This window comes from Eptesicus fuscus, chromosome 12, assembly GCF_027574615.1.
Source record: "Eptesicus fuscus isolate TK198812 chromosome 12, DD_ASM_mEF_20220401, whole genome shotgun sequence".
In the NCBI taxonomy this organism is placed as follows: domain Eukaryota; kingdom Metazoa; phylum Chordata; class Mammalia; order Chiroptera; family Vespertilionidae; genus Eptesicus; species Eptesicus fuscus.
This window is the reverse complement of record NC_072484.1, coordinates 16605497-16627264: the sequence shown is the minus strand read 5'-3', so window position 1 is coordinate 16627264 and position 21768 is coordinate 16605497. Positions and strand designations below refer to the sequence as shown.

General features: G+C 43.9%; 1 protein-coding gene across 4 annotated transcripts in view; it reads left to right on the top strand.

The window, feature by feature from the left end:
- DTD1 (D-aminoacyl-tRNA deacylase 1) overlaps positions 1 to 21768 on the top strand; it is a 173958-nt gene that overhangs the window by 8268 nt on the left and 143922 nt on the right. For all 4 annotated transcript variants that reach the window (XM_054723941.1, XM_008141125.3, XM_054723942.1 and 1 more), the window contains exon 3: positions 2294 to 2529. In XM_054723941.1, coding sequence (XP_054579916.1) covers positions 2294 to 2529 — 236 coding nt within the window. The remainder of the gene's footprint in view (positions 1 to 2293; positions 2530 to 21768) is intronic.

Below are 21768 nucleotides of genomic sequence, written 5' to 3'. Positions count from 1 at the left end.
GACCCTTCAGTCCACAGGTCGATGCTCTATCCACTGAGCCTAACTAGCTAGGGCTAAGTCATTGCTCTTTGAATTGAATATGTGGTAGTTGTGTCATACTAGAGGCCCGGTGCACAAATTCGTGCACAGGTGGGGTCCCTCTGCCTGGCCAGCGATCGGGGGGGCCAATCGGGGCCCTCTCGCCCAGTCCCAATTGGGGCAGATTGGGGCTGGCCAGCCAGGGAGGGGCTGTGGGAGGGCTCCAGGGCGGTCGACTGAACGGTGACGCATCGGTCGGACACTTAGCATATTACACTTTTATTATAGGATTATATATAGGATATATGTGCACACACATACACATACTAGGAACTTCTATAGTATTTTGTTCTTATAAAGTGAGCCCCTGTTCTTTCATCAGTTTGACATTCGATGTAGTATGGTTATCTTCATGTTTCAGATGAGGAGACGAGGAAGAGTAACCTGTCAAATGTCACCCACTAAGTGAGCAGCAGAGCAGGAGTACCACTTAGCTTCCATCCCTATTTGCTGCTACTTCTGTGAACTATTTATTCTCTTAGTTAAAAACTGAATCTCTTTTCTTTTTTAAAAAATATGTTTTTATTGATTTCAGAGAGGAGAGGAGACTGAGAGAAAGATAGAAACATCAATGATGTGAGAGAATCATTGATCAGCTGCCTCCTGCACACCCCTTATTGGGGATCGAGCCCACAAACCAGGCATGTGCCTTTGACCGGAATCGAACCCGGGACCCTTCAGTCCACAGGCCGTCGCTCTATCCACTGAGCCAAATCAGCTAGGGCTGAGCCTCTTTTCTTATGAATGGTTTCTGTTTTGTAATTTGAGAAATATGATGTGGCCGAGCCAAATCAGCTAGGGCTGAGCCTCTTTTCTTATGAATGGTTTCTGTTTTGTAATTTGAGAAATATGATGTGGCCCTGTTAATGCATTTTTAAAATGCCCAGCTGTTCATTGTGCAATAAGGATCTGGATCTCGGGGAGGTTAAATTACTTGCCCAAAGTCACATACACATAGTTAGCAAAAAGCCCAAATCCGAATTAGAATCTAGGCTACCTGACCTGGAAGCCAGTGCTCCTTTTACTAACGTAGGGGGTTCGTTATTGCTGTTGCCCGAATGGCTGTCTTAGTACAGCAGCTTTCCCCTTCCCCTGTTTACCCCAGCACCGCTTTGACACATTTACTCAGATGCTTGGATTCGTTTATTCTGCCCTTTGGTGCCCAGAGCCTGGGTATAACCCCACCCAATTGTCCCTTTTGTTTAGGTTGCAAATCCAAGTCCTGCTAAGGTGTTGATGAGTAGTAGGGATAGTTCATTACCACTTCAGGGATGTTGGTATTTTAACAGCTCTCCCCCAGATACTTAGTAGAGTGGTGTAGTGGTTACAAACTGCGGCTCTGGGTCTGAATCTCTTTATGTCTCTGACAAAGAGGGTTAATACTACTTACCTTGGTGGTTAAGAGATTTAACTCAACAGAAGAGAAACCTTGGCTGTGGAGAGGAGGTGGTGAAAAGTGCCCACTACAGAGAGGACCCATCTGAAGAGTCAGTGAATTACTATTTGTAGAGCCCTTGAACATATCTTCAACAACATCCAAAAAGGTGGCTTTCCATTGGTGGAATTTCAACTTCCATGCAGGATGTTCTTTGTCATGCTCTTGAAATCTGATCTTAGAAATGTTACCTAGTCCTCTTCCTTGCCAAGGTGGCTGTCCTTTGTCATCCACATGTATAGGACTTAAGGAGCATGTGACATAGTTATTAAAGTATTTTTCTCCAGATCTTTTTGTTTCTTTTTTTTTCTTTCAGATATTTTTATACATTTGTAGTAACACTAAGTTCTCTCCCAGGTATTTGCTGAATTGTCCATTTTGAGTAGCTCCAAGAAGGGGTGTACAAATGGGGGACCATTTACTCCAGTGTAAAGATTGAATTCTTCTATAAATAATTAGAATTAGACCCATGCTTTGATAATGGGTGGTTGTCTTCTTGGCTCCAGTTCTGGCACTGGTTGCTAGAGGGACCCAAAAAAAAAAAAAAAAAAAAAAAGGAAATCCCCAAACTACCCTGTGAGACAGGACCACTATTACCCTGTATGAGGAAACTGAGGCACAGAGAAGAAAAGTAACTTGCTCAAGGTCACACTTTCTGTAAGTGATGGGGTCAGCATTATGTTCTTGTTTGGCAGGATGCTGGTGACATTTGGGGGGTATGAAATGTATTGGGGGGCTTGTGATTCTTTAGCTAGCTCTCACTGCTGTTTTTCCCCTTAGGGTCCGAAAGATTTTAAACCTACGTGTGTTTGAGGATGAGAGTGGAAAGCACTGGTCGAAGAGTGTGATGGACAAACAGTACGAGGTGCTCTGTGTCAGCCAGTTCACCCTCCAGTGTGTCCTCAAGGGCAACAAGCCCGACTTCCACCTGGCAATGCCCTCGGAGCAGGCAGAGAGCTTCTATAACAGCTTCCTGGAGCAGCTGCGCAAGACGTACCGGCCGGAGCTCATCAAAGGTAGGCAGGAGAGGCCCGGGGACGCTTTGGAACAGGGGGAAAGAGAATCTGCAACTGCAATCTTTCCTTTGTCACTGACTTAAAACAGCATGATGGCTGCTGCCACCGCTTGTTGCTATCCATGTCCTCTGAATGCCCCCGATACCGTTTACCCTTCTTCATTCTTTTAGTCACATTTGAAAATGCTTAGCAACCCAGAAGTGTGTTTGATGTAGTGGTGTTTTATTTTGGTCACTTACTCTACCTGACAGAAATACAGTGCAAGCTACAAATGTGAGCCACATGTCATTTAAAATTTCATATTTAAAAAAAGTAAAAAGAAACAAGTGAAATTAATTTTAAAACTGTATTTTATTTAGCTTACTATGTCTAAAATATTATGATTTCACCATGTAATTAATATAAAAAGTTAAAATGAGATAACATATATACTTTGTGTGCTCAAGTCTTCTAAATCTGGTGTGTAGTTTATACTTACAGCACATCTCAATTTGGACCAGCCACATTTCAAGCGCCCAAAAGCGGTGAGAGTCCAATGGCTGGAATATTGGACATAAAGGTTTAGGTTTTTGCCTACCTGCTTATTGTCAGGAATGCTAACCTCATTTGACTAACCAAGATTTAGTCTAGAAAATGGCTTGGTGGAATAGTGGTGCTGGTTTGTGGGAGAATTATGAATGTTTTTTTTAAAAAAAAAATATATATATATTTTTTAGCTGTTTTATTTTTTTTATTTTTTTAAATATATTTTATTGATTTTTTACAGAGAGGAAGGGAGAGGGACAGAGAGCTAGAAACATCGATGAGAGAGAATCATCGACCAGCTGCCTCCTGCACACCCCCCACCAGGGATGTGCCCGCAGCCAATGTACATGCCCTTGACCGGAATCGAACCTGGGACCCTTCAGTCCGCAGACCGATGCTCTATCCATTGAGCCAAACCGGTTTCAGCTATATTTTTATGATTTCAGAGAGGAAGGGAGAAGGAGAGAGAAATAGAAACATCAACGATGAAAGAGAATCATTGATTGGCTGCCCTCCTGCACGCCCCCTACTGGGGATTCAGCCCACAACCCGGACATGTGCCCTGGACTGGAATCGAACTTGGATCCCTTCAGTCCACAGGCTGACGCTTTATCCACTGAGCCAAACTGACTAGGGTGAATTATGAATCTTTTTAAGAAGGCCATTCATTTCTAGTCTGTTTTCATGGGGTTAAATTGCATTTAAGATCATCATGTTTTGCCTTTTTTAAAAAAAATTAAATTCTTTATTGTTTAAAGTATTACATATGTCTCCTTTCCCCCCATTGACCTCTCCCCGGCCGTTCCCACTCCCCAGCATGTGCCCTCAACCCACTACTGTTTGTGTCCATGGGTTATGCTTATATGCATGCATACAAGTCCTTTGGTTGATTTAAAAAAAATATTTTATTGATTTTTTACAGAGAAGAAGAGAGAGAGATAGAGAGTTAGAAACATCGATGAGAGAGAACACACAGATTCATTCAGAAACATCAATCAGCTGCCTCCTGCACACCCCCTACTGGGGATGTGCCCGCAACCAAGGTACATGCCCTTGACCGGAATCGAACCTGGGACCTTTCAGTCCGCAGGCTGACGCTCTATCCACTGAGCCAAACCGGTTTCAGCCTTTTGCTGAAAGGCAAATATATTCTGTCCTACCCCCGCCCCTGTCTTCCCTCTGAGGTTGGATGGTCTGTTCCATGCTTCTGTGTCTCTGGATCTATTTTTGTTAATCCGTTTATGTTGTTCATTATATTCCACAAATGAGTGAGATCGTGTGGTATTTATCTTTCTCCAACTGGCTTATTTCGCTTAGCATAATGCTCTCCAGGTCCATCCATGCTGTTGCAAATGATAAGAGTTCCTTCTTCTTCTTCTTTTTTTTTTTTACAGCAGCATAGTATTCCATTATGTAGATGTACCACAGGTTTTTAACCCACTCATCTGCTTTTGGGCACTTAGGCTGTTTCCAAATCTTAGCTATTGTAAATTGTGCTGCTATGAACATAGGGGTGCATATATCCTTTCTAATTGGTGTTTCTGATTTCTGGGTCAAATGGGAGTTCCATTTTTAATTTTTTGAGGAAACTCCATACTGTTTCCCCACAGTGGCTGCACCAATCTGCATTCCCACCAGCAGTGCACGAGGGTTCCTTTTTCTCCGCACCCTCACCAGCACTTGTCGTTTGTTATGTTTTGCCTTTTTTTCTTCAGTTGGTTATTAGAAAAGCATGTTTAGCCTTTTTTGGTAATGTACCTCAATAAGAGACCTTTCAAAGTAGATTGTTTCTTTTGCTGCCATCATATCCTTTTGTAGACATCTAGTAGTTGTTAATAGTTAACTCTGTAGTATTTCCTACACTTTAACTTTCTCTGGATTAAACAAATCTAGATTCCTTCTTTATTTGATCTATTTTTTAAAATATATTTTTTATTGAGAGGAAGGGAGAAGGAGAGAGAGATAGAAACATCAATGATGACAGAGAATCATTGATCAGCGGCATCCTGCACACCCGACACTGGGGATCGAGCCCACAACTTGGGCATGTGCCCTGACTGGGAATCAAACCATGATTCCAGGTTCATAGGATGATGCTCAACCACTGAGCCACACCAGCTGGGCTATTCGATCTATTTTCAACTGTAAGTAATAAAAGTTGTTACCTGATTTTGAAGCTCTGTAGCAAAGCTCCACATTGAAGTTTGTCAGCTCATCAGACTTGCTCATGTTTAGAAGAGTGATATTCCTACCCCCTTTGGAATTTCCTTTTATTTTAATTCTCCTTTTACTTGTGTAAAGTATCCACTTGCCATAAGGACAAATGGATTCTATATGATCAGGACACTCCTGCCTTAAATCAAATTCCAGTTTTTACCTGGGTCCTGGTAGGACAGAATATATTTGCCTTTTCTGGAAATATCCCAAGTTCAGAACTCTATTCACAAGTTTAGTCATGGATACCTTCAGTCTCTTTTTCCCACCCTGTGTCCACTGAGATCCTCTGACATGGCTTTGCTGCAAATTGTTTCGTCCCAGAATTAGGAGTTAAGGCAGATCCTCTGAATAATTATTTTTCTTTGCTGAGCCAAAGATTAAATGCCACTAGCATTGTCTTCTCTGCTTGATGTGTGTAGAATCTTCCCATGTCTGAGTAATGTCAGATGTATTTTAGAATGCACTGCAGGCTCTTGAAAGGGTGAGCACCAGCAGCAGCATAAAAGCATAAGTGAAGGCACTTTAAATGGGAGAACATTGATGATTGTAAGGAATGATGCAGTGAAAATAGCATTCATCTAAGTCCTTAAAGTAGAGTGTTGTGTGCATTATTGGGTGCTTTGTGTTCCTAAAAATGCCTTTTATTGCTTGAAATGATGTGTATTTTACCCAGGTAGTTATATGAAATGCCTGAAACAATGTACTATAGACAATATAATTTTATAATGGATCAGAATTTAAGCTCATGGGATGTGATACATCTGATCATTTTGATAAAAAGTCGACATGCATTATACAAATAATTTTAATTACAATTTCAAAACGCTTTAGACTTTCAGAAGCACTACAGTGATTTCAACTTGCTCTTTCAGCTTTTTATCTCTTTTGTGGTTGTCAGTGGAACACAATGTGTAGAGCAGTGGTCACCAACCGGTGGTCCGTGGATCACTGGTGGTCCGTGAGGTCTGAAAGGTTGGCGGCCGCTGGTGTAGAGCATGTTTTATTTATTGTTATTTATTTATTTTAAAATATATTTTTATTGATTTCAGAGAGGGAGAGAGAGAGAAACATCAGTGATGAGAGAATCATTGATTGGCTGCATGCCCCCTACTGGGGATCGAGCCCACAACCTGAGCATCTGCCCTTGACTAGAATCGAACCCGGGACCCCTAAGTCCACAGGCTGATGCTCTATCCACTGAGTCAAACCAGCTAGGGCTTGCTGTCTTTTGGTTGAATATGAGATTTTGGCTTCCATCTCCAACATGGAAAGTTCTCTGTTAGTTGAAGGGATTTTGGGATACAAATAAACTGCTGAATATTTTTTCTTTTTAAAAGAGATTTCTTGCCGAGACCGGTTTGGCTCAGTGGATAGAGCGTCGGCCTGCGGACTCAAGGGTCCCAGGTTCGATTCCGGTCAAGGGCATGTACCTTGGTTGCGGGTACATCCCCAGTATGGGGTGTGCAAGAGGCAGCTGATCGATGTTTCTCTCTCATCGATGTTTCTAGCTCTCTATCCCTCTCTCTTCCTCTCTGTAAAAAATCAATAAAATATATATATTAAAAAAATAATAATAATTATTAAAAAAAATAAAAAAAAATAAAAGAGATTTCTTAAAATTGATTTTAAAAGATAGAAGAAGGGAGAGGAGAGAGAAACATTGATGTGAGAGTGAAACATCAATTGGCTGCCTCTGCATGCCACTCTCCAGGGATTGATCCTGCAACTCAGACATGTGCCCTGACCGGGAATAAAACCACCAAACTTTTGGTGCGTGGGATGATGCCCAACCAACTGAGCCATACCTGCCAGGACGTTTTCTTTTCTTTTTTTTTTAAATTTTATTTTTCAATTACAGTTTGCATTCAAAGGTATTTTGTATTAGTTTCAGGTGTACAACACAACAGGTAGACATATAGATTACAAAGTGTTCCCTCCGATAATTTAAGTGCCTACCTGGCACCATAGATAGTGACCACAATATTGTTGGCTATATTCCCTATGCTTTACCTTATATGCTTATACCTATTTTGCAACTACCCGTTAGTTCTTAATCCCATCACCTTTTCTCACTCTGCCCCCTAGCAACCTTCCCCTCTGGCATCCATTAGTCTGTTCTCTGTATCCACTGTCAGCTTATATTTTGTTTGCTCTTTAACTTTGCTTTTTAGGTTCTACATATAAGTGATATCATATGGTAGTTTTCTTTCACTGTCTGGCTTATTTTAGTTAGCATAATACCTCCTAGGTCTATTTGTGCTTTTGCAAGTGGTAAGATTTCATTTTTTTTTTTTTTTAGATTTCATTATTTTAAAGGCTGAGTAGTATTCCAATGTATATATATATATATATATACCACTGCTTTTTTTTATCCACTCATCTATTGATCTATTGATTCAAGTTGCTTCCATGTCTTGGCTCTTGGTTTAATTAGATTGAACATTTATTTTACTTCCTTTCTCTGGAATGAATGAAACTATTTTAACTTATGTTTAATGTATTTCTCTTATTTGTTGTTGAGGATTGAATAGAGAGAAGATTGTTCTCTGCTTTATTCCTTCTCTCTCTTTCTTCATTGCTCCATCCGGTGCCCATGTGCTTTCAGGCATTTCCCAGGCTAGGTGCAGCTCTTCTGCACAGACCCAGTCATAGCTCATGTGCTGGGCAGGGAAGTCCCTGATTTTGGTTTCCAGTCTGCTTGCTGATGTGATCTCAAGTAATTTCCCTGAGTTTGGTGTGGAATGGGAACCCTAGAATGGGAACCCTAGAAGGCAAGCTTGTTATGGTTTGGTCCTCATATATTTTAAAAATTATTATTATTGTTGAAAAGCGTGCCAAAGTACACCTGTTAGGGGCTTATTGTGTGCCAGGCCCTGTGAAAGAGTAAACATTCTCTATTCTTATCTAATTACATCCTCACAGAACCCTTCAGGGAGGCACTAGGATTACCCCTCATTCTGCAGATGAGGAAACTGAGGTGCAGAAGGTTACTCAGCATACAAGTGGCAGAGCCTGGAATGGCCCCAGCAGCCATCTCTAGGGTCTGAGCTTCGCTGACAGCTTTGCTTCACTGTAAAAGTCACATTCTCTTTACTTGTTGGCCTTTCCTTATCCTTCTGAATTCAGCACGTCTTTTGGAACTTTTATGTCTTCTCTGCTGTGCTCAGGGAAATCAGTCGGCAGGTTTTTGGACCTCAAGTAGGTCTAGTAAGAGGGGAGCAGTATAGCCTGAGGCCTGGGGTCCTTTATCTCAGAACAGGGATATTAACCTGGAATTTTAGTCCTTTTTCTGTTGGGGGAGATATTATTGCTTCTACTCACAATTGTGTCTCCCGTATCAATAAGACACTGTTTATCTGTCGGCCCTTGTACTAGGCTCTGGGTATATAGTGTTGAGCAGGAGAGATGCTGTCCCTGCTGTAAAGCTCACAGTCTAGTGGGGAAGAGAGAGAGTGAGCAAACACAGTTGCTATAGCAAGAAACATGTTCCTGAAGAGCTCACATTCTGCAAAACCACTACTAAAACTATCAGGCTCATGGGCAAACCCCTAAGAACTGTGGTTGGGCCAAAAGGAAGAAGGCACTTGTTTTTCACTTTCATAAAATACTAGAGGCCCGGTGCACGAAATTCGTGCACTGGAGGGGGGTGTCCCTCAGCCCAGCCTGCACCCTCTCCAATCTGGGACCCCTCGGGGGATGTCCGACTGCCAGTTTAGGCCCAATTCCTGCGACCATCTTGTGACGACATGGGGCGGGCATCGTGTGACAACGTGGGGGCAGCCATCTTATGATGTGAGGGTGTGAGGGTCAATTTGCATATTACCTCTTTATTATATAGGATAGTCAAAGGGCTTCTGCTTCCAGTGCCGAGGGCTTTTCCTTTCTCTGCTGAAGGTGGTCTTTTTATTCTACTGTTCTCACTGTCCTTGCCTAAGTAAACCCGATTTGGACCCCATGCAGCCTCTGTGTTATACATACATTCTCTTATTTGCCAGTTGTGTATGAGCAAATTCTCATCACAGAACAAGTGTTGGGCCAGAACCTTCTGTAATTACCAGTGTGATGTATGCCTTGAGGAAATATTTGGGGATGAATAACAGGGGTAGGTCCTAAGGTAGCTGATGTGGTTGCACTCATTTCTGTCTGTTCTTTATATGGGTCACGTGTTGGACCTTTAAAAATTTTTTTTTTGTTAATCCTTATCCAAGGATGTTTTCTCCATTGATTTTTAGAGAGAGTAGAAGGGAGGGGAGAAACAGAGAGAGAAACATCGATGTGAGAGAGACACAATAATTGGTTGCTTCCCATATACATCCTGACCGGCACTGGGGATCAAGCCTGCAACTGAGGTATGTGTCCTTGATCAGAATTGAACCCATGACCCTTCAGTCCATGGGCTGGTGCTCTAACTACTGAGCAAAATGGTTAGGGCAGGACCTTCTTGATTCATCACACTACCTACGTTTAATATTTATGCATGTACTGGGCCTGTGCTCTCAGCCTGATTAATAGACCCTGTGGCTACTAGACAGATACCTACAGTTCTGTAATCAGCACCACAATCAAGGCACAGAACAACCCCAACATCCCTCCTACACTTGCTGCCTTTCATAGTCATCTTTTCCCTCCTCTCCAGCCCCTGGCAACTACTGATCTGTTTTCTGTGTCTATAAAGTACTGCACACTTTTGGATCAAGGGTAGAGCTGGGATTTTCAGGGTGGCCAGTCACCCTACTGGAGGATAAACTGCATAGACAGATTCTCTTGAATGCCCATCCACCAGCATTTTTATACAGGTAACAATGGGTTAAAAATGAACATCCAAGGCACATGCAGTGTGAAGGGAGGAACCCCAGATCTTTCTAGAGAAGGAGGACACTCATCTAGGTCACTTAGGCAGTCAGGAGCAGAACAGATTAGGGGTGTGTGTGAGCCAGTCCCCGATGGAGCAGGGAGCATTGTGTCCATGTGGGGAGTCTACAGAGTAACTGGGGGGCCTGTGCTGGGCCACAGAGTTAAGGGGTCAGAATTGGGATGGAACTGAAGTGAGGTGGGGTCCCAGCTGCTTACTGCAAAAGTAGCTGAAGCTTCTGAAATGGGTAGAATGCTTCTGAGTATAAGAAACAGACAGCCCCATCCAGTCGCCTTAAATAATAGAGGGCTTACTGCTGTATGACTGAAAGAGGTGCGGGGAGTTCAGATTCAGCTGGAGCTGGAGATTCCTCTGTCATCACTGCTGTCACTGTTTCCTCGGGATACCCTGAGCCCTGCTTTCCCCTGCAGGGATCAGCTTTGTCCTCAGGCTGGCCTTCCTCAGGATGGCCACTATGGTTGCTCTCTTCACAATTCACCATCTCAGTAAAGAGAACAAGCCTTTGTCTCTGCATTCTAAGCAGAGGTCCTTAAGGTCACTTGATAGCCTGGGTCACATGTCCATCCTTGAACGTATGCGGGATGGACTGCCTGGCTCAGCCGAGGTCATGTGCTTCATGGCGTGTGGAGTCAGCCTCCTGGGACCACCTGGAGCCACAGTGGGGGTCTGTGTCTGTTGGGGAGGAGGACAGGGTAAATGCATGCTGGGAGGGCTACTGGAAAGTTCCACTCTGTGACCTTTACTTGCTTTATTGGTGGGCTGCCGGAAGGTGGGCAAAGACAGTAGACAGTCCTGGGTACTGTGTCTTCCTGGGACAGAAGTGGGGAGGGGACCGTCCTAGATGTGTGTGTAATTAATGAGGGTGTTACTTTTCAGCAGAGACAAATGGCATACTTACCCTGAGAGGCACACTGGGGCCTATTCTGCCCCAATTAGCCTTGACTTAGTACTTTAAACCAAACCGGCCCACTACATCCCCATGATCAGGAACCGCAGCGCCCTTTGCCTGTTTGGATGCAGATTGTTGGGAATCTCCTGCTTTTGTGTCTGCCCTTGCACCCCTCCCCACTCTAGTCTGGTTCTGCCAGCCCCCAACCATTTGGCTTTGTTAGGGCATCTCTTTGTGAGAACTTGCCTCCCTTGCCTTGTGCTCTGGTTATTTATTGCTATGTAACACACTACCCCAGAACTTAGTGGCTTAAAAATAACTCTAGTGTCTTCCTCACAATTTTGTGGGTCAGGAAACTAGGAAGGGCTTGTCTCTGATCCATGTGGTGTTGGCTGCGCTGGAGGATCTGCTTCTAGGTTGGCGTCTGTGTATCTTATTCCTCCTCTCTCCTCCTCATCTTATCCTCCAGGGCCTCATGGCTGTCTCACAGCCTGGTGGCTTCAGGGTAGTGGGATCTCTAACATGGTGAATGGCTTCTTCCAGAGTGAGCATTCCAAGAGCGGGTGTTCCAAGAGACCAGAGAAGGAAGTGCAAGCCCTGGGCTGGGCCTGGAAAGTAGAGCAGCATCTCTCCTACCACAGGCTATTGGGCAGAGCAGTCTCGCAGCCCTCCCAGATTCAAAGGGAGGGATGTAGAGCCACCTTGAGATGAAAGAAAGTCAAAGAGTGTGGGGCCATCTTTAATCCTCTACAGCTCATAACTCTGGTGCTGTCAAGGATTGTTCTCATTCTCTGGCTCTTCTTCAAATAATTGCTCCAGGGGGAAAATAATCTAGTGTACAAAGTCATCAGTTTTTCCCCTCTACTGCAGAATGAGCCAGAGGTTGAGGGTGCTTTATTGGACCCCCAGACTGACTGAGTGGGTCCACGAAACTGTGTTCAGATGTGGGCCTTTGCAGCCCCCGAGGAATCTTCATTCTTCAGGAAAATGCTAAAAATGCTGTGTTCAGTGGGAGGCCTTAAACACTCTCAAATTTGATTGGAGAGCATGCATTGCTTTTATAGCTAGAAAAAATATTATACCAAAATGGAATAGTTAAAAGGAAGGGTTTCTCTTCTCAAGCTGCTTGTTCCAGCCCTGAGCTATTTGTAGTGCGCCCAGGAAGCATTCACCTGTCGGCTTTGTTCAGCAAATCAGAAGCTGTCATGGGATTAAAAAGCGCTGCCTGCTATTCTCTGTGGGTTCTGATCTATCATGAGCTTAAGAAATGTGCAAAGACATTTAAGGAGCGCAGCAGCTTTGTGGTTGTTCAGCTCTATTCACTTTGTGGGGTGTCCATTATGTCCATGTCCCCTACAGGTTCATAATGCAGAGAGAAGGCGCCAGAAGCGGGGAGACAACACCTAGTGTTTGCTTCATGGTTAGTGTTAATTTTTGTGGATTTGTTTAATTTTCTACTCTTTTCACTACTTAAAACGTTTTAGCAGCGTGAGTGAGCTTTCCATGGAAGCCTGTTTTATATGCTTTGGCAAGGGCTGTGGTTAATGTAAATTTAGGAAATCACAATGTGGGATCACATCTGCATTGCTGATAGATGGCAAGGCTGGCTGACTGCGGCACACGCTGATGTTGTCGTGCACAAGTTTGATGCACATATGCGACTGATTTGGTGAAATCAACGAATATTTTCTGTCCTTTTAGTCTCTTCAGTAATTTGCTTATCAACTTCCTTTTCTATTTCTGCATATGTGTTTTTGGTCTTTCACTTAAACTACGCTATCTCTGTGGCTACAATTTATACCTTCCCTCTGCCTAAGTGGCAAACTATATTTTTGTTTTTAAATTCCAGCTTTTCATGATTTCTATAGTTGATTTTTCAAGATAAACCGAATTTTACCAGTTCTCCTTTCCCACCTAAGTAGGTGTCTATGATCACTTTATTTATTTATTTATTTATTTATTTATTTTTTTCTAATTTTTTTTATTAAGGTATTATATGTGTACATATCTTACCATTGCCCCTATGGTCACTTTAGAAACAGTGTAAGTTTATTTGCTATTGGTTCACTTGTGCGTGGACTGGACCCTCAGGCTGGCTCACAGTGAGGCTCAACCCCCAACACAGTGTGCAGGCTTCTGTGCTTCTCACAGGAAGCAGAATTCACCGCAGCAGGGTTTGGAGCCTGCCACTATCTCCCTGTGGATATACTGCTTGTGAAGTTTTCTGATAGTGCTCTGTTGTTTTCTGATGGTGGCCACTGGGTTTATTTGGGCCCCTTCAGGGGGTTGCTGGTGCAGGCCAATGTCAGATGCTGCTTTTGACTGGCTCTCTGAACCCTGTTTGGATCTATCAGCAATCCACAGCTTGTGGCTCCCTCTGCTGGAGCTGTGTGTGTTTGGAAAGGACCAAGCTGCACACCAATATCTGTTTTTCCTAGCCCCGGTAGGAAGCAGATCAGACAAACTCAAAGCACCCAGAGTTCCACCTCTGCTTGCAGGCTGATTATTAGTCTCAGTCACTTAAGGAGCCTCTGGCTGTAGACCTCTGCAGGGCAAAAACACCACAGGGTGGGGTGAGAGGGTTTCCAATGGGCAGGGCGATACCCCCTTCCCCCCAACCCAGTGCTGCCTGGATGGTAAACATCTGCGTGAGGAAGATGGCCTCTGCAGTACTGGGGAATGTCTCAGCACAGGGATCTAGGCTTCTCTCCTCTCAGCTCTCTCCCCAGAGCCACCAACCTCAGATTCTCCTCACACAGCTCTCATCCACTCTGCCTCCCTCTGCCGGAGCCCAAGGTGAGTGGCTGCACACGAAATTTTGTGTGTTGGCCCCTTTAAAAGGATGCCTGCATTTCTAGCTATCTCTCCTTGCCAGACAGAAACCCCACTGCTTTTCACAGCCAGATGTTATGTGAGCACCTTTCCCAGTTCTGGTGCTCTGGCCTGGGGAGCCTGGTTTGAGGTTTAGACCCCACACTTCTCAGTGGGAACTACCCTGCAGCTGAGATATCCCCCTGGAACTTCAGCTGCTGTCTGTGGGAGCCCAGCCAGCCCTCTCGCGCCTCTGCACTTCCTGCCAGTCTTGATGTGGCATCCTCTTTATGTTCTTGGTTATAAGAGTTTCTCCAGTTGGTTATTCAGGATGATTTTTCTACATTTTAGTTGTAATTCTAGTTTGGTCCTGGGAGAATGTCAGTGTAGCTTCCTTCCACTTAATCCACCACCATCTTGGAATCTCCTCCTAGCTATTCTATAAAATATATGTTGATTTCAGAGAGGAAGGGAGAGGGAGAAAGAGACAGAAACATCAATGATGAGAGAGAATCATTGATTGGCTGCTTCCTGTATGCCCCATACTAGGGATCAAGCTTGCAACCCTGGCATGTGCCCTGACTGGGAATCGAACTGTGACCTCTTGGTTCATAGGTTGACGCTCAATCACTGAGCCATGCCAGCCAGGCATCCTTCTAGCTATTCTTAATTATTATTATTATTTTTTAATTTTTTAAAAATATGTTTTTATTGATTTCAGAGAGAAGGGAGAGGGAGAGAGAGAGATAGAAACATCAATGATGAGAGAGAATCATTGGTTGGCTGCCTTCTGCACACCCCCTACTGGGGATCAAGCCCGCAACTGGGGCATATGCCTGCCGGGGTTCTTGTTCTGGCATTAAGAAGGGTTCAGCAATCTGGAGAAAGGCTGTATGTAACTTAAGTAAGAGTCCCCAGATAAAAGAGAATTTTGAAAGGCATTGGGGGTCAGAGGAGCCTGGCTAAAGAAACCAAGTTCTCTTTGTCTCAGGACCCCTTGCTTTTTATTAACACAAATTATCCTAAGGCAAGGTGGAGATATACACTTCAAAGGGTAGGGTTTCATCTACAGAGTCCATTGTCAGAATGGGGAATAGCCTACGGCTGTTCAGGTGTTTGGCCAGTAGGAGGCAATAACATGTAGACTAAGATGCCCTGAGCTGTCTTGCAGCAAACAATCAATTTAATGCATCCTTTTCAGGTTTGGGGAAATGCCTTTAGCCATTTCCAACAGGCAATAACATATGTGACTCAGCCCTTGTTGAGTCCCCAAGTTCCATCAACCTTTTGATGAAACTCTTGCAATTATGACATGCTGGAACTGGCTTCCAGCATATGCCCTTGACCAGAATCGAATCTGGGACCCTTCAGTCCTCAGGCCGATGCTCTATCCACTGAGCTAAACTGGCTAGGGCTTAATTATTATTTTTTATATGAATTTTAGAATCAGCTTGTCTAACTCCAGAAAATAATCTGTTACTTTTATTTGCATTGCATGAAATTTATAAATCCTAAATGCTGTGGTCCATGAAGATAATCACCCTCTAGCATATTCCTATATTCCCTCATATCCCTTGACCAGTTTTTGGTGTGTTGACGTTGCTTGGCAAAAGTCCAGCTCTGGTTAATGCCAGCCCTTGGACTACCATGTGCCTGAGTAGCTGAATGTTGCTGGAGAAAACATCCACCATGTTGACTGATCTCTTGTTCATGACATTGACCTGCAGTGGGCCCAGAAATTGTGAAAAATAGAGCTGTTCATTCATTCTTCTATTCTCCTATGTGACTGTTCTCTCTGCCGAGCCTCCATCCTTACCTTAGCTATTGACCTTATGTCACATTGAAGCACTCAGAAGAGAACTCCACTCTATCTGCCAGCATCTGCACCAGGACCTGGCTTTCCTTCTTGTCACACCAAATTCCTTGTGCTGGTACCTATTCAGGGACATTCTTCCTGCCATCCTCTTCTTCTCCTAAGTTATTTTCCTTCTCTCCTGGACCATTCCCACCAGCTTGCAAGCATGTTGTTAGTTCTCCCATCTCAGAGACAGTCTTTGTTATCCCCTCTTCCAGTTACCACCCCATTTCTCTCTTTCACATTACTAAAGACTCTCTAAAAGAGAGTTTGTATTCACTGTCTGTCTCTAATTCCCTTCCTTTTATTATCTCCTAAATGCACTGCAATCAGCCTTTGTCCTCTACCATAGCTGTCCTTGGTGAGGGCTCCATGTCCTCCACTTTACTAAATCAGTTCTCATCGTCAGTTCAACTGCATGGCCTTTTCAAAGTTAAAAAAAGTAAGCTTTCCTTGATAGCCAAGTAAGTATTTCATTTTTATTTTATTTTTCAATTATAATTGACATACAATATAATATTAGTTTCAGGTGTACAACATAGTGATTAGACATTTATATAACCTACAAAGCGATCACCTTGGTAAGTCTAGTATCCAAATGACAACATGCATAGTTATTACAATATTACTGTAATTTTTTTTCTTGTAATGAGTTATTTTTTATTTTTTATTTATTGTCTAAAGTTTTACATATGTCTCCTTTTTCCTCTATTGACGCCCCCCCCCCCCCCGAGTCATTCCCACCCCGGGCAAGCCCCCACCGCCCCAGCATCTGTGTCCATTGGTTACGTTAATATGCATGCATACAAGTCCTATGGTTGCTCTCTAACCACCCCTCCCCTGCCATTTGTCTCTGAATCTATTCTTGTTCATCAAATTATGTTGATCATTATATCCCACATGTGAGTGAGATCATGTGATATTTATCTTTCTCTGACTGGCTTATTTTGCTTAGCATAATGCTCTCCAGGTCCATCCATGCTGTTGCAAATGGTAAAAGTTCCTTCTTTTTTATAGCAGCATAGTATTCCATTATGTAGATGTACCACAGTTTTTTAATCCACTCATCTGCTGATGGGCACTTAGGTTGTTTCCAAATCTTAGCTATGGTGAATTGTGCTGCTATGAAATAGGGATGCATATATCCTTTCTGATTGGTGTTTCTGATTTCTTGGAATATATTCCTAGAAGTGGGATTACTGGGTCAAATGGGAATTCCATTTTTAAGTTTTTGAGGAAACTCCATACTGTTTTTCACAGTGACTGCACCAGTCTTCATTCCCACCAGCAGTGCACAAGGGTTCCTTTTTCTCCACATCCTCGCCAGCACTTGTCGTTTGTTGATGATAGCCATTCTGACAGGTGTGAGATGGTATCTCATTGTTGTTTTGATTTGCATCTCTCGGATGATTAGTGACTTTGAGCATGTTTTCATATGTCTCTTGGCCTTCTGTATGTCCTCTTTTGAAAAGTGTCTACTTAGGTCCTTTGACCATTTTTTGACTGGATCGTTTATCTTCCTTTTGTTAAGTTGTGTGAGTTCTCTGTAAATTTTGGAGATTAAACCCTTATCTGAAATAGCATTGGCAAATTTGTTCTCCCATGCAGTGGGCTGTCTTGTTGTTTTGTTGATGGTTTCTTTTGCTGTGCAGAAGCTTTTTATTTTGATGTAGTTCCATTTGTTTATTTTCTCCTTAGTCTCCATTGCCCTAGGAGCTGTGTCGGTAAAGATACTGCTACAACATATGTCTGCTATTTTGCTGCCTATGGAGTCTTGTAGGATTTTTATGGTTTCCCGTCTTACGTTTAAGTCCTTTAGCCATTTTGAGTTTATTTTTGTGTATGATGTAAGTTGGTGGTCTAGTTTCATTTTTTTTGCATGTATCTGTCCAAATTTCCCAGCACCATTTATTGAAGATACTGTCTTAACTCCATTGTATGTTCTTGCCTCTTTTGTCAAATATTAATTGAGCATACTGGCTTGGGTCTATTTCTGGGTTCTCTGTTCTGTTCCATTGGTCTATATGTCTGTTCTTGTGCCAGTACCAGGCAGTTTTGAGAACCGTGGCTTGGTAATATAGCTTGATATCTGGTATTGTGATCCCTCCAACTTTGTTCTTCTTTCTCATGATTGCTGTGGCTATTTGGGGTCTTTTTTTTTTTTTTTTAATTACAGGTGAATTTTTGGAGAGTTTGTCCTAGATCTTTGAAATATGCCGTTGGTATTTTAATGGGGATTGCATTGAATCTGTAGATTGCTTTGGGTAGTATGGACATTTTAATGATGTTGATTCTACCAAATCCATGAACATGGTATGTTCTTCCATTTGTTTATGTCTTCCTCTATTTCTTTTTTCAATGTCCTGTAAAAAAATATTTTTATTGACTTCAGAGAGGAAGGGAGAGGGAGATAGAAACATCAATGATGGAGAGAATCATTGATCAGCTTCCTCCTGCACACCCCCTACTGGGGACCAAGCCTGCAACCTGGGCATGTGCCCTGACCAGGAATCAAACCCAGGATCCTTCAGTCTGCAGGCTGACGCTCTATCCACTGAGCCAACTGACTAGGGCACAATATTACTGTAATTTTTAAACAGGAAGGAAAGTTGACTTTCTCTAGTGTTATTTTCTCTAAGTATTAACCTAGTGAATACATTTCCTAATCATGAGCTATGCTAATTCAACCTTCACCGATTACCACATAATGTTCTTCTAATGTATAACTACAAGAATTTTCCAAGTGTTCCTATAGAATTTTTGCATCTGAATTCAAAGGAAAATTTGGCCTATACTTTTTTTAATATTCATGTTCTATTTTAATAATCCTATATAATAAAGAGGTAATATGCAAATTGACCCTCACGCCCTTGCACAATATGGCTGCCCCCATGTGGTAAAAGATGGCCGCCCCCATGTGGTCAAAGATCGCCGTGTCAAAATGGCTGGCAGGGGAGGGTAGTTGTGGGCAATCAGGCCAGCAGGGGAGGGCAGTTGGGGGCGACCAGACCAGCAGGGGAGGGCAGTTGGGGGTGACCAGGCCTGGCAGGGGAGGGCAGTTGGGGGCAACTGGGCCTGCAGGGGAGGGCAGTTGGGGGTGACCGGGCCGGCAGGGGAGGGCAGTTGGGGGCGATCAGGCCGGCAGGGGAGCAGTTAGGCATCGATCAGGCTGGCAGGGGAGTGGTTAGGGGGTGATCAGGCTGGCAGGCAGGCGAGCATTTGGGAGCCAGCAGTCCTGGATTGTGAGAGGGATGTCCGACTGCCGGTTTAGGCCCGATCCCACAGAGATCTAGCCTAAACCAGCAGTCGGACATCCCCTGAGGCATGCTTTTTCAGTGCGCTTTTTGTCCCCCCTTCTCTTATTTGCCCATCTACTACCATGGACAGTAGTAGGAGTGATGGTCGTGTACTGTCCTGGCTATACCCCTCCCAAGATGACTGTCCTATCATCCCAGATCAAACTGGGCATGAGAGGCAGGGCAGGGCTTCTGAGGGTGGTCACTGTTCAAAGCATTGTTCAAAGTGATGGGACGTCAGCCTTCGTAAGTAAAAGGGGTGCCCTGGCTTGGGGTCGGGGCCTTGGGCAGCTGTGCTGGAGACCAGGACGCAGCAGGTTTGGCTCCAGTGGGGTCTCCTGCTCGGAAGGTGGCACAAACGTATCTGACATGTGCTCCTCCCCCAGCTCTGCACTCAACCCCAGGACCTGTAGTTGTAGAACAACTTGATTATGTCACATGAGAGCCCAGAGGTAGTTTTGTAGCTATGAATGTCTTCTGAGATTATTTTAAACAAATATATATATATTTAAATATATTTTATTGATTTCTTACAGAGAGGAAGGGAGAGGGACAGAGAGCCAGAAACATCGATGAGAGAGAAACATCGATCAGCTGCCTCCTGCACACCTCCCCACTGGGGATGTGCCCGCAACCAATGTACATGCCCTTGACCGGAATCGAACCCGGGACCTTTCAGTCCGCAGGCCGACGCTCTATCCACTGAGCCAAACCGGTTTCGGCTAAACAAATATTTTTATTTTCCGTGGTCAATATAATTTTTCTTGGGGGCTTTACTCTTTGATCTGGACTGGAAAAAATGTTACCATTTTAAGACCTCTTAAAACCTGTCTTTAGATTTATTGTCTGTACAAATGGAGATTCGGATAATAGCTCTGTTCTTAATGGGAGAGAAACAGGAAAAGAAAATAAATTTCTTGCTTTGGAATGATAAACACAGTGAAGCATATGCCGTATATCCTGGCAACAGGAATTCAAGGTCGGAAATAATTCCTTTCCTCCTGAGTCTGCGTCAGCTTCCCTGAGGGGTGCAGAGGCTGAAATTTGCTACTAATTGTAGCCATAATTTTAGCATGCAATTAAACACATGTTTCCTTCCCAGCTGATGTCTTTTTAGCTCTCTGACATGGATAAAACAAAAGCTCTGTAGATTTGAACGGCCATTTTAACCCGCTAGGAGGTAGGAACTAGAGTAATCCTGCCTTATAGCAATGGAGAACAGCATGGGTGCTTTTAACACAGTTTTCAGTGTTTCTGAAGAAGCCAACAGTTGCCATGTCCATTTTCCTAAGGCCTTCCATGAGGTTAAGGATCGTTTGAGGGAGTGATACTAGGTGGGGAGGAATCAGAGGTGGAGACGGCGGTTGTGGTGGTGGTAGCAGAGGCTCATAGAGGCCACCTCACGCTATGGCGGGTCTGGTGTCTGAGGGACCCTAGGACCTGAGAGCAGAGCCACTCCAGGCTTCAGGCTGACCCGCCCTGGGCTGGCCTATCATTCACTGCTTTTCTCTTCCTTGGCCTCTCCAAGGGGGTCATTGGCACTGTAAAGGATACTCCCTGTGAAACAAGGGCTCCCTGCCCAGAGAGTTTGGTAACTAACAGAGCAAGGAAACTAAATAGGTTTTTCTACTTAAATGTGTCTTAAGAGCCTGTCACATGCTGCTGTACCTAGAAGGAAGAGTTCAACAAGCGTGGTTTTGAGAAGTATATGGGGGGGGGGGGTGTGTGGCAATGGTAAGATATGTACACATATAATACCTTAATAAAAAAAAGAAAAGAAAAAAGAAGTAGATGACCATGGCTTGCTTGCTTTATTTATTTATTTATTTATTTATTTATTTATTTATTTATTTATTTATTTTTTATTTGAGAGAGGAAGGGAGAGGGAGAGAGAGATAGAAACATCATTGATGCCGAAACCGGTTTGGCTCAGTGGATAGAGCGTCGGCCTGCGGACTCAGGGGTCCTGGGTTCGATTCCGGTCAAGGGCATGTACCTTGGTTTCGGGCACATCCCCGGTGGGGGGTGTGCAGGAGGCAGCTGATCAATGTTTCTAACTCTCTATCCCTATCTCTTCCTCTCTGTAAAAAATCAATAAAATCTATTAAAAAAAAAAAAAAGAAACATCATTGATGAGAAAGAATCATTGATTGGCTGCCTCCTGCACGCCCCCCACTGGGGATCGATCCCGCAACCCAGGCATGTGCCCTTGACTGGAATCGAACCTGGGACCCTTAAGTTCTCTGGCTGACGCTATATCCACTAAGCCAACCCAGCCAGGGCATGACCATGGCATTCTTTATTCAAGGAACACCTGGCAGGCCACAGTTGGGGAAGCGTCACTCTGGTTGTATGGAGCCTCTTGAGCACGACTTTTCATAATAAAGGCAAACACTGATTTTTCACACTTCCTGTCCTAGCCTCAGTCCCAAGCACTTCCATGCATGGTCTCACTGACATTTCCTCTTGTTACTATCCCTGTGATGCAGGCGAGAAACTTATCTATTGAGAGGCTAAGCACCTTGCTCAAGGGGCTGGGCCTGTTCTATTTTCCAGCCTGAGTCTTGGTTGACCTTTAAGTGTTGGACCCTGTATAGGCTCATCTGAGAAGCCTTTCTGATTCCCTTCCTATCCCCCAAGACAGGGACTCTGAGCCTTCCCTGGTCTCAGGGCCAGAACCTTGCATGGTCTGCGTGCAGTACTACGTCACCATCATGATGTGCCCATTCGTTCTTCACATTAGACCACAGGGTTCATGAGTGTCAGGCTGCCT